The sequence below is a fragment of the Pocillopora damicornis genome, chromosome 12, assembly GCF_964200805.1.
Source record: "Pocillopora damicornis chromosome 12, jaPocDami1.2, whole genome shotgun sequence".
Taxonomy (NCBI): domain Eukaryota; kingdom Metazoa; phylum Cnidaria; class Anthozoa; order Scleractinia; family Pocilloporidae; genus Pocillopora; species Pocillopora damicornis.
In genome coordinates this window covers 19373674-19384817 of record NC_142681.1, presented here as the reverse complement: position 1 = coordinate 19384817, position 11144 = coordinate 19373674, and the positions used below count along the sequence as shown (strand labels likewise).

The 11144-nt window shown below is 38.7% G+C and overlaps 3 protein-coding genes across 6 annotated transcripts; 2 read left to right on the top strand and 1 right to left on the bottom strand.

Annotated features, from left to right (window-relative positions):
- The first annotated feature begins 17 nt into the window (after window positions 1-17).
- LOC113681014 (uncharacterized) lies at window positions 18-4160 on the top strand. 4 transcript variants are annotated; one of them, XM_089190370.1, is made up of 4 exons: window positions 18-401; window positions 1454-1609; window positions 2296-2524; window positions 3221-4160. In XM_089190370.1, the coding sequence occupies exons 2-4, from the start codon at window positions 1471-1473 to the stop codon at window positions 3429-3431; spliced, it is 579 nt and encodes a 192-aa protein (XP_089046496.1). In that variant the 5' UTR covers window positions 18-401; window positions 1454-1470; the 3' UTR covers window positions 3432-4160. The 4 variants fall into 4 exon arrangements, with proteins under 4 accessions (XP_089046496.1, XP_089046497.1, XP_089046498.1 ...); XM_089190371.1 differs by having other exon boundaries at window positions 39-406; XM_089190372.1 differs by having other exon boundaries at window positions 42-411.
- LOC113681013 (uncharacterized) lies at window positions 3405-6612 on the bottom strand. Its single transcript, XM_027198068.2, has 3 exons — window positions 5370-6612; window positions 4777-4954; window positions 3405-4087 (listed from the first exon to the last, which is right to left on the bottom strand). Exons 1-3 carry the CDS (start codon window positions 6492-6494, stop codon window positions 3933-3935), a joined length of 1458 nt encoding a protein of 485 aa, XP_027053869.2. The 5' UTR covers window positions 6495-6612; the 3' UTR covers window positions 3405-3932.
- Window positions 6613-6671: 59 nt separating this feature from the next.
- Window positions 6672-9455, top strand: LOC113681016 (small ribosomal subunit protein uS10). Its single transcript, XM_027198070.2, has 4 exons — window positions 6672-6749; window positions 7840-7939; window positions 8467-8666; window positions 9358-9455. Exons 1-4 carry the CDS (start codon window positions 6747-6749, stop codon window positions 9412-9414), a joined length of 360 nt encoding a protein of 119 aa, XP_027053871.1. The 5' UTR covers window positions 6672-6746; the 3' UTR covers window positions 9415-9455.
- Window positions 9456-11144: the final 1689 nt, after the last annotated feature.

Sequence of the window (11144 nt, the reverse complement as noted above, 5' to 3'; positions counted from 1 at the left end):
AGCTTGATTTAATACATGTGCATAAATCAATTTGAGCAGGTGTATTTTGATAAGGCAACCTATTGGGATATTCATATGTTAATATCTTCTACTTACTGTTGATTTCTGTAATGTTGACACAACAAAACAGTTTACTGTGTACTAAAAAAAAAGCACCGTGTCGTTTTAGTACCAATGTATAAAATGCCTCTCAAAGTGCTGCGCTTCCATCTGCAAGAGTCCTTGGCTTAGAGCTCAGTGGCAATTTCACACCGCAATCTTGAGTCATTTAATTGAGGAATAGAAAAATCTTTGGCCTATAGCTTTCATATCAAAGAAGTAGAATGAAATTGCCATCATGTTGTGTGGGAAGATCAGGTGAAAGTCTTCACAATATTCAGTAGCTCCAGATATAACGAGAGGTAAGGTAAGGTAAGGTAAGGCCTGAAATTGGCCGATTGTGTGTAGCATTAAAAAAAATCAATCGCATTATGACTGCTTTACGACGAAAATTAATCTAAATGAGATGAACCAGAGTAAATTTTTAAACCCTAGGTAGATTTTTTGTTATTTATATCACTGAAATAGAATACGTAAAATTTGCATTTTTGAGTAAATTTATTTTTATTTATACAACAACGTTTCATTACTCGTATTTTATTAATTGCGATGTGTCCAGAAGCAACACCACGTTAACAAATAAACTGGCTGACCTCCAACCAGCATTCAAAAACGAATATCTCGATGGAGGTAATACGATAAATAAGAGAGCAAGGTGCATAAATTTAAGTATGGTAAAAGAAGGAAATTGTGGCGTGAATTTCATTTTCTGTTTCGAAATTTGTTTACGATTGATTTTAAAGATGCCTTGGGCACGGCTTTTCAACCAAAGCAACTTTTGCATTAAAAGTAACAGTGATGCCTTACCTCGTGTATTAAAGCACTTATTACTATTCAATTAAGCTAAGTTATTACCAAAGATCAATACTTGAACTTAAGTTGAGACGTTTTACCTAATCTAATATCTTCCGGGATAAAAGGGAATTTTGAGCTGCTTTGTTAAATTCGCATGCGTAAAGAATTTTGACCATCCTGGTCTATAAGAAATGTGTATATTTTATTCTTGTACTTAGAAGAAGGATTTCCATAGAATACAGCGCGCGGATGAAAATTTTTAGGATACAAGGTTTTTCAATCGAGTATTCTCGAATCCGGAAAAAACGTCGGACTGACTGACTGTCAGACTGAGAGAGTGACTGACTGAGTAGGGGTTGGTTGATTACTATGACGCCTACCGCACTAACTACCAGAACACTGGAAGATTGTAATGAAAAGGTGAACTCTCCGATTGGTATTGCTACCAAAGCCAACCGCTATGATGAACTTAACGAAGGACAAACAGCACGCAAACCTAGGTGTATTAAGCCTTAGAAAGAAGCCTTGAATATTGAAACTTTATCTTCCTTATCCTAAGTTGTGGTGACGTCACGTATGACGGATTTACACGAGGCCGCCGCTGTTGGCGATGCTCAGGCCGTGGAATACCTGCTGCTTAGTGGTGAGTCAGATCCGGACGGGGAGGACTGGGACTGGGGCAAAAGGACGCCCCTTCACGTAGCAGCCGCAGCAGGTATGGTGAAAATCAAAGGACAAAATATTCGTGACTGTTTGAATCGTTAGCATGTGCAACCCGTGAGCTGTGTCTTTCGGTGCCTGACGAGAGATTCTGAAAACATAAGATTCGACTCGGGAACTCTCTAAGTTATGACGACACACTTATGTATTAACGTATAGACAGATCTGACAGCTATGATCGTCAAAAAAGATCTTAGGGCTTCTCACTTCTTTGCCGAAAAACGGCGATTTCTTCTCCCGCCTACTCATGCAACTACAACATTTAGTAACATAATTTTAACATTATGATAACCTAAGCAGTTCGCAAGGGAGGGGTCAAGGTCAAGAATTTAGCAAGGGACTGTTCAATCCAGTGGGACCCATCACTAAATCAAACGACCTCCGACGGGTTGTAAACGTCTTCAGGCATCCCTATTAATTGATTGGTCAGGCTGGCTTTCACTATGACATTAGCGTAAGCTTACACTGCTGTTCGCAATCTTCGTAACGCGCTGATCATAAGTTGTTTTGGTTCAAATGAGAGGCACAGATAATCATCACACCTTAGATTGAGTCACCATGAAAACTATTATTCCGGACGCCAAACATTCTTTATTTAACTCAACGGAAAATTGCAACGAAACCGTTCCGTTTTCTCCGAATCTGCGTCTCACGCGTTTTTTTCCTGTGATGTACATTAAGGTCATTTGGGGTGCGTCGAGAAGCTCCTGGAACATGGAGCTGATGGTGAAATGCGCATGGCAGGAGGATGGACGCCAGCTCACTGTGCTGCTGAATATGGCAGCGTGGCAATATTGCAGGCTCTTGCTGAAAATGGGATTGGTGTAACAAAAAAGGACAACACTGGAGACACACCGAAACGAGTCGCACAGATCTATGGGCACAAGGGCTGTGTAAAATTTTTTGAAAGGTGATAATAGTTTTTTTTTTGGTTATTTTGACTAAGATTGGTCCGCTATTGCGTGAAACTTAAGAATCCTGGTTTGACAAACGATATTTCCCACTTAAATAGAAACTCGAGAAAAAACAAAATATGCCGACGAAAGTGGAAAAAAAAAGAGGTCCCAGCCGACAAAAACGCCATCTTAGTTCTGTCCTTGATCTGCACGTAACGTATTTTCTGCGATGTACGCCATTTCGTGAGCCGCAGTGAAGAAAACTGCAAGAGTGTAAATGTGAACGATTCATTGTTTCCAGTGAAAATCAATACTTTCTTTGAACTCAATCTGTGGGTGATTGATGGCTTTGACGGCAACCAATTGATGCTTCAAAAGCTTGAGTTAAATGTCAAATTCGGGGGCTACGGTTCACAAGGTTATCTCTTGGGTTCACACAGGACACTAACAATATTAATGACAGTTAATACTTCTATGCCTCGAAACAACAAAAATACGAGAGGTGAACATAATTGTTTTTCTCTAGACTGAAAAGTTTTTACGGTACCTGAAATGGTGTGTATACGTAAGTTCACGACACAAGGATTAAAGCCTCATTAATTTACCAATATACTTAGCACATCCTCAGCTTGGCGAAAAAATGATTTTATACATTTCTTGTTCAATTTTTTGGACAACGAAAAAGAATAAACAGATGGTTTTCGTTCCAGATTAGAAAATAAATTTAAAGAAGAAAAAACAAATGGGTCGGAAACTGAGGATGAAAGCAGGACGACTACGCCCATCTTCAACCTCGATACGATGAAGAGGCTCGAGACAGAAGCAGATTCCCAAACGGGACAGTCAGCAATGGAAGGAGAAACAAGTGAGGAGGAAATTGAAAACAATCACAACTCAAGGGTCACATTTTTATTGACATGAAACAGAAGTGTGATACAATCTTCGTGCATGGTAATTCTGGGGACTATAGTTTTGAAACCTCTTCTCAAGAAAACTCAATTTGGAAACTTGGAAGAGAGAAAAATACACACAAGAATGAGAGATGTAGTCTCCAATGAGAATGACAACCATTGAATATTACAGCAGTGTTCACTTTCACATACTTTCTTAGAATCCTAGTGATACTTGGAAAATTGTTTTCAGAATTTCTGGAGGGAAATGTGAGTGATTTCAAGTCTTATCTGTGAAAAAGCCTTCTTGCAGTTGTCTTGATACTCTACACCAGAATGAATCCTACATGTTTCTCATTTCCTATTGGTGATATAGCTAGCAGTAGTTTTGTGTTCATGAGATGAGGCAAGAAGTTTTACAAAGACCTTCACTTCTTTACAAAGCAACACTTCAGTACACCCAAAAATCAAATTTAGCTGTTCCCCAACAATCCATCTTGCAGTGAAAGCTAATATTCTGAGGTAGAACTTCTCATCTGGACACTGTGAATTTAGATAGGAGCTCAACAATGTCATCAAGTCCTAAATCCTCAGCTAAGCTCATAGGTGTCACAGTGGCAGGGATGCCCATCTTAACGCCCAGATCACATTTTGCCTCTAACATTACTGAGACCATTTCAGAATTACCTGAGAAAAGGGAACAATTTACTCAAATAGAGGAAATAAATATTTTAATAAAATTTACTTTCTACTGCCTGCAGAACAGCCATGACTTTTTTGGCAGGGAGGGGGGGGGGAGAGGGGTAAATAGTTTTTATAGTGCTGCTTTTTAGGTGTCACTACAGCACAGGGCTTGAAATAATGGCAAGTCAACACAACAGATAATCAATGTCCAGTGAACTATGAGTTTTGTCTGGTCCTCTCTTCTGATGGCCACACATTTTTTCCAATAGTTTGTGTATGGGAGGGGGGGAGGGTGAGATTTATAGACATATGAGGTAAAGGATATTTGTCAGGCCAAAAATGGGTTATGGCTGAGCAAAAATAGGAAAAAAGGTTTAACCAGAAAACTTGACTGGTGCCCCCAAGAAATTATTTCAAGCATTGCAGCACATGTTACAGACTCATGCCCCTCCCTCAGCTCAACTTCTGCCATCTTCTTGGGTGTGGTCTTCGATTTTTTTTTTTTGGAGAGGGGAGCTCATGTCCTGAACAGCAGCTGGTAATTGAGCCTCACTCTCCCCTCTCACAAAAATGCAAACATATCAAAGTGGAACTGACTAGTAGCCTTCTTGAGCATTTAGGTCTCAGTCTCTGCAACTGGCTAATTTTAGCATTCTTCTGATGATATGCCACTCTTTACTAACACCACTTACCACTCATTATTGCAAGATGAAGTGGTGTTGCTCCTTCACATTCAGGATTCCAAGCATTGACATCTGCTCCAGCATTAATCAACACCTTCACCAGGGTGATATTACCTGTATTCACTGCTGCATGAAGGGGAGTGTTCCCAGAAGGTGCCTTTTCATTGATATCCACTCTTGGATTCAGCTTTGAATGCAAAACATAAAAAGTAAAATGTGTAATCCAAGATTAGAGAGACTTATGTTCAGGGTGAAGTCTTGCAGTTTCGACACCACAGGACAAGATGACCAATCAGGCCTAGGTTTTCTCTCCTCCCCTCCCCTCCCCCCAGTTCCTTTAAATTCTACCATAACAACCCTCCTCACTTTGACAAAATGCATGTTCCTTCCACTTTTTTCAACATTGTCTCATTGGCAGCCCTCATGTTATCTGGCCATACAACTCATCCTCTCTTGTAACCTTAATAATCTAAAAAAGCTGGCTACAACAACACACACATCTGCTCCCTAACATGCTTCTCTCCAGCTTGCTTGCCTGATGATCAATGACATTAGCCACAACAACAATAGCAACAGAAGCAATACACTTAACATTTCACTACCTTCAATAGATAACTCAGGATGTTTTCTTTGCTGCTGAGAACAGATACAAAAACAAGGCTTTTACCACTGCTGTCCTTAAGGGTGTTATGCTGTAAACCATAATTCTGCAGTAAATAACCAAGGACATCTGGAAGGTTTTTTCGTACAGCTTGAAATGCAAATTCAGTTGCTATAGTAGTAAGAGTTTTACTAACAAGAAAATTTTCTTTAAGGTCTTTGTAGCTACTTCTGTTGAATGCCTGCTTGTAAAATTCCAGTACCCCTGAGCATATATTCACAACTGCAAATGCTCTTGTTGCTAATATAAGTTGCACATATTGCTTGTTTGAGGTTGAACACTGAACATCTGAGAGAAGGGCACGGTAAGTGTTTTTCTTTCCAGAACACAAACACAGTAAAATTTTGAGGAAGAAATCTTTAGTTTCAGAGTTATGAAACTTTCCCGGGTATTCCCAAAACACAGATCTAGCAAAGGCATCAATATCTTGACTCGAAACAGATCCTCCGTCCAAGCCAGCTCCAAAAGCAAATTTGATTTCCTCCATTGAAATTGTGAACTCCATTTCTATAAGCTCTCTTTGTTTTGATCTTGGCATTTCAGACAGCCAAAAGTGGGCAAATTGAATAAAATTGTCACTAAAATGCAACCACGAGGTCAGTTGTTGAATTGAAGTATTCGCTCTTGTTAGCCAATCACTGACGACAGTTGCGTCCATGTAAAGAAGAACAGAATCAAAATTAGGTTTCTGTCGTTTAGTATCCTTCCTTCGGGCCCCATAGTCGTTTGCATTTTGGGAGCGAACTGTTGGTGAATTCCGACCAGAAGAAGATGGGCTAGATATAGCACTTGATGAGGCACCGATCGGCGGTAATGGTGACCCTCTGTCTGAAGATCCAGGGCTTAATGGAGGACTCTCAGGCTTTCCCTTCATAGGTAAAGGTTCTAAGTCCTTATTACGTCTCTTTGGTAGAGCAGGCTGCGAGACTTCAAGTGGAATGTCACCAAAATCTTGCAATGATTCTGGACTACTACTATGATACAGTTCCTCTTCCTCATCGTCATCACGATATGACAATCTGGAGACGTTGATAAGTTCTCGCAAATCTTTCACACTACGAGTCATCTTCTACGAAATCACCGCAATGAATATGGTAACATAACTGTTATGTTGAACGTAGCAACCACCGAAGCTTTTCCGCCATTTTGAGTTGTATATTAAACTGAGGGGTACTGGGTTGAATACCCAGAATGCCTGGCGGACCATTGATATATATATTAACACCACGTGTCTCTTTTCTTTCTCTCTCGCCGCCATTTTGTTACAGAGATCTGGCTCACCGCTGTTCATTAAAGAATAAGTCGGCCAATTTTAAGCATGGTAGGTTACCAGCATTTTATAAAGAGAAGTTAAGGTTAAAGCTATACCGAAGAAAACAATAAATGATTGATAATTCGTCAGATCGTTCATTTTAGACGAGAACGCTTTAGTTCTTACCGGATGTTGTCTCCCTTTAAATGTAATTTCGTGTTCAACCTACTGATTGTTTGGAATTGAAGCCTTTCCTTATGGAAACGGCATTAATTCATCAAACATTCAATGTTCCTCTTGTACTTGGTGTATCTTGTTTGGAAATCATTCCATTGTTTTAAAGTGTCACCTTACGAGATCTGCTCACGAAATGAGAATGTTAACCCTTTAACTCCCATGAGTGACCATGACAGAATTTCTTCCCATAATATCAATACAATATCAAGCAGACAAGTGATGAGAATAAAGAAGATATCAGTTGGGGAAATTAGCTGATCCAATACCAAATTCTCTGAACTAACATCACTAGAACTGTAAGGGAGACAGTAAGGAGAATTATCAATGAGATCTTGGGAGTTAAAGGGTTAATTAAAACCGTCAATTATATGATGTACACAATCATATCAGCTGAAAAAAAACTGGTGATTTTTGATGTTGATGTATTCTAAACGTTTGCTTGAATTAAGATGACAGCCTATTAACAAAATCATAATTTTTCAAACCTGGGAGGAAATTATCATGAAAGTTTCATAAAATAAATGTCTTGATAAATTGAATCTTCTGCTAAAATTTTCCATTATCTAAACCAAAATTAACTTCCCTTTGCTAGTGGAACATTTTAATACCAACCCTTGACTTTTCAATCTTTAAATTTTCTTTGAACCAATTTCTTTTTCCTTAGAAAGATCACAGAATATTGGAATGCACCCAATTCAGTGATAATATAGTTGATGTTTAACCCCTAACATTAAACTTTCTGAAATTGTCAACCTGGAATTTCATGTTTTTATTTCAACATGTCATCCTAGAAACAGGTCATCAGTGCTGACAAGCTTTTCTCTAGAGGTTCTAATTTACAATGATATGTTAGGGAGGCCTAATGTCAAACCACAAATTGGATCTGATAAGCTAGAGATTTGATATTTTTTTGACTTTTTAGTCTCACTATAAGGAAAAAAGTGCTGTACCAGAAGAAGAGGCTCAGATCCACAGGATCCGTATCACTCTCACCAGCCGGAATGTGAAAAGTTTGGAAAAGGGTCAGTGCTAGTATTAACTCTTTCTTGTAGTGTATTGGGGGAGGGGGGTGGCTTTGGTATTTTCTGGTATTCTAGTCAACATTTTTGAAAACCTCTTGGGAAGGGGGTTTATGAAGATTTTACTAAGAGTCAAAATACTGGTCATTACTTTGTTTTTTAACTGTGGCCCTTTTTATTATAAAATGTATATAGTATGCATTTCAATTTTTGGTGAAAATCCAATGATGTTCAAAACTGAAACTAATGTAGCCTTTCACATATAAGTGTTGGAACAAACTAGGGCTTACAAAAGTATTCGTGGTACCCAACTATCATTTGTTTCAGAAGCCTTTTTAAAATTTCTCTTGTTCTATCCATCACCACACTTCTCATCTGCTAATCTTGGGGAAAGTAAAAAGAACATATCAGACATAAACAGTGAGATCCATCTTAACTCCTCCTAGTTGACCTTCTATTACCAGCCACACACAAGTTGTCACTATTTTGCTTGTTAGCTTCTATTCTAAACCTTCTCTTCTATTCCTAAGTGTGTGCTGATCTGATCCGTGGAGCTAAGGACAAGAAGCTCAGAGTGAAGGGTCCAGTCCGAATGCCAACAAAATACCTGAAGATTACCACACGTAAGACTCCGTGTGGAGAGGGCTCCAAGACTTGGGACAGGTTCGAAATGAGGATCCATAAGCGTCTGATTGATCTTCACAGTCCATCGGAGATTGTCAAGCAAATTGTATCCTTTACTTTTATCTTTGAGGATGTGTTTGATACAATTTTCGTTTTGTTTGTTGGATTATTAGTTTAAAAAAAATGGCTTTGATAATCTTTTTTTCTGTGTAAGGGCTGGTTTATACATAAAATGCAGCCACAGCGGATGTATCACAGTCAAACCGTGATTATCTGGAACTGGATTATCCTGATTTTTGGATTATTTGGACTTTTCTTTTCTGGTACCATTATCTACATTATCAATATTCATACTTTTGATTATTTGAAGTCTTGATTATCCAGACTGTGAAGCCCTGTCCCTTGAGTCCAAATATTTGAGGTTCAACCATATTGTGCTAGTGGTTAGTTTGGGCATATCTACTTATCCTTGGGTTGTATGCATTTTGGAAATACAGCTATCTGTTTGTGTGTCTTTGTCTTCACTAACCACCTTGAGTGTTACATGTGAACTATTAACTGATGGTACTGCTCAGGGGTTTAATGAAGCTTTTTTCATAAGCCGCTGCTGTGAGTGTTATAGCAAAAGCAAACACTAAACAGGAGAGCCTGCTTGAAAGCCAAACAGACAGTGCTAAGAACTTCTATATGGAGTGCTGGTAACTTGCTATTAATGGAACTCCTGTTACTACCTTAAGTTTTTGTCAATGAAAAGTTTGCTCAATTTTTATTTTTTCCCTTGACCCATCATTATTCAGACATCCATTAGTATTGAGCCTGGTGTTGAAGTTGAAGTGACCATTGCTGATGTCTAAATGGTGTAACTGAAATAAAACAACAACCAATAAACTGTTGAAATTCTTAATTTTTTTCTTTGATGCATGGGGTTTCAACAAGGATCTGAGGTCTGCAAGATCTGGGGGTATTTTCACTGAAGGGGGTATGCAGAGTATAGCCTAAGTTGCCTTTGATGCAACACTAACTACTTATGTTTGCAGTGAAATGCTATGAAATGCCAAACAACCTCCAAACTAACCCCTCAAACCCTGACATCAGTATGCATATTCTCCATACTGTTCTCTGTACATTCCCTGAGCTGCTGACAAGGAGAATTTTTGTTTTCACATTCTGGCTTCTTTACTTGATTATCATTTCCCATATTCTCGTGACAGTCATAGTTGATTCAGGGGTGATACATTAAGGAGAAATAAAATGTTAGTCACTTCTAGGAGTTTAAGTGCTAAGTGGCGTGTACTTACTAAAACACTACGAGAGGAAGCAAAGTTAGCGGCGTTCTCTGATGATTGTGATGGAAACCAGTAATTTTGCCTCCACTAATCAACCCGGCACACAAAGAGTTGATATCTGGGCACGTTGGCCAGACAAGCCACCGCTTATTTAATGCAAAATCGATATGCTTAGAAAGGTCTTTTGGGATTGAAGTGAATTTAATGCACCAAGGCCGGACACGAAAACCCCTAAAAACCAGCAGGTGGAAAAAACGGGGAACACGTACCCCCAACCAGGGCAGCGAAGCCACCCTTGGGTTTTAGGGTATCCTATGAATGACATGTTGTACACAGTCACTTAAGGTACAAAAGATACGAAAACGAAAACGAACAATTAAACACGGCGAAGGCTGACCGTAGAATGCCTTGCCCCACAAACCACGATCCCATAACTCTCCACGCTCTGATAAGTGCCGGCAAAATATTAATATATGCTAATTAGGATTGCCACAGATTTACAAGCATTATTATAGTACAACACGAAATTATAGGCTATCCTTTTAATGAATATCTCAAGCCAGATAGCGTATGTCATTCAGCAAACAAGGGAGGTCTTGAAACTTCAAACGGATTTCTTTTTTACTGTTTTCAAGTAACTTGAAAGAGTTCATTCGAGAAGATCCGCTAATCTTGGTTACCTGTATTTTTTTGAGAAAGGAAAAAAAACGAGGTTTAGGCATTTTTACTATAAGGCGTGAGTAACGAGCTCCTACATAAAGCAATGATATCTTGATTTCTCATTCGTTGCATAAATTAGATGGAAAACTTACCTCTTCTTTGCAAAATTTATTTGCACCTTGAAATGTACACATTCAATAACTCTTCAAATCAATTGATGCTCAAATTTTTATTTGCATTAAAACCATGCCACATGAACGCAGTGCAAATTACCAATATCTCCCAGATCTCGGAACACATTTCTGACAACAGGTGAATCACTTAAAATTCTTTGTTAATTCTATTTAATCGTTTTCTTTTTTACCGACATTATTTGACGAGCTGTTGATTGGATAAGAAAAGGACCTAATAAAAGAGTACAATAACGCTCCAATAAAGCTGTCTTTATTGTAACTTCGAGGAAATTAATTTTATTTTCGTTTAAATCCCAGTGGATGAACCGGAAGTTTGGTCGAATTTGTATCATTTGAACTCAGGTTCCGCGCACACTCACTTAAATCATGGCACATTTTTTTCCGAAAAGCGAGTAGTGTGAAATGTATGCAACTTTTACGCAAGCTAACAAACAAGGCATCAGT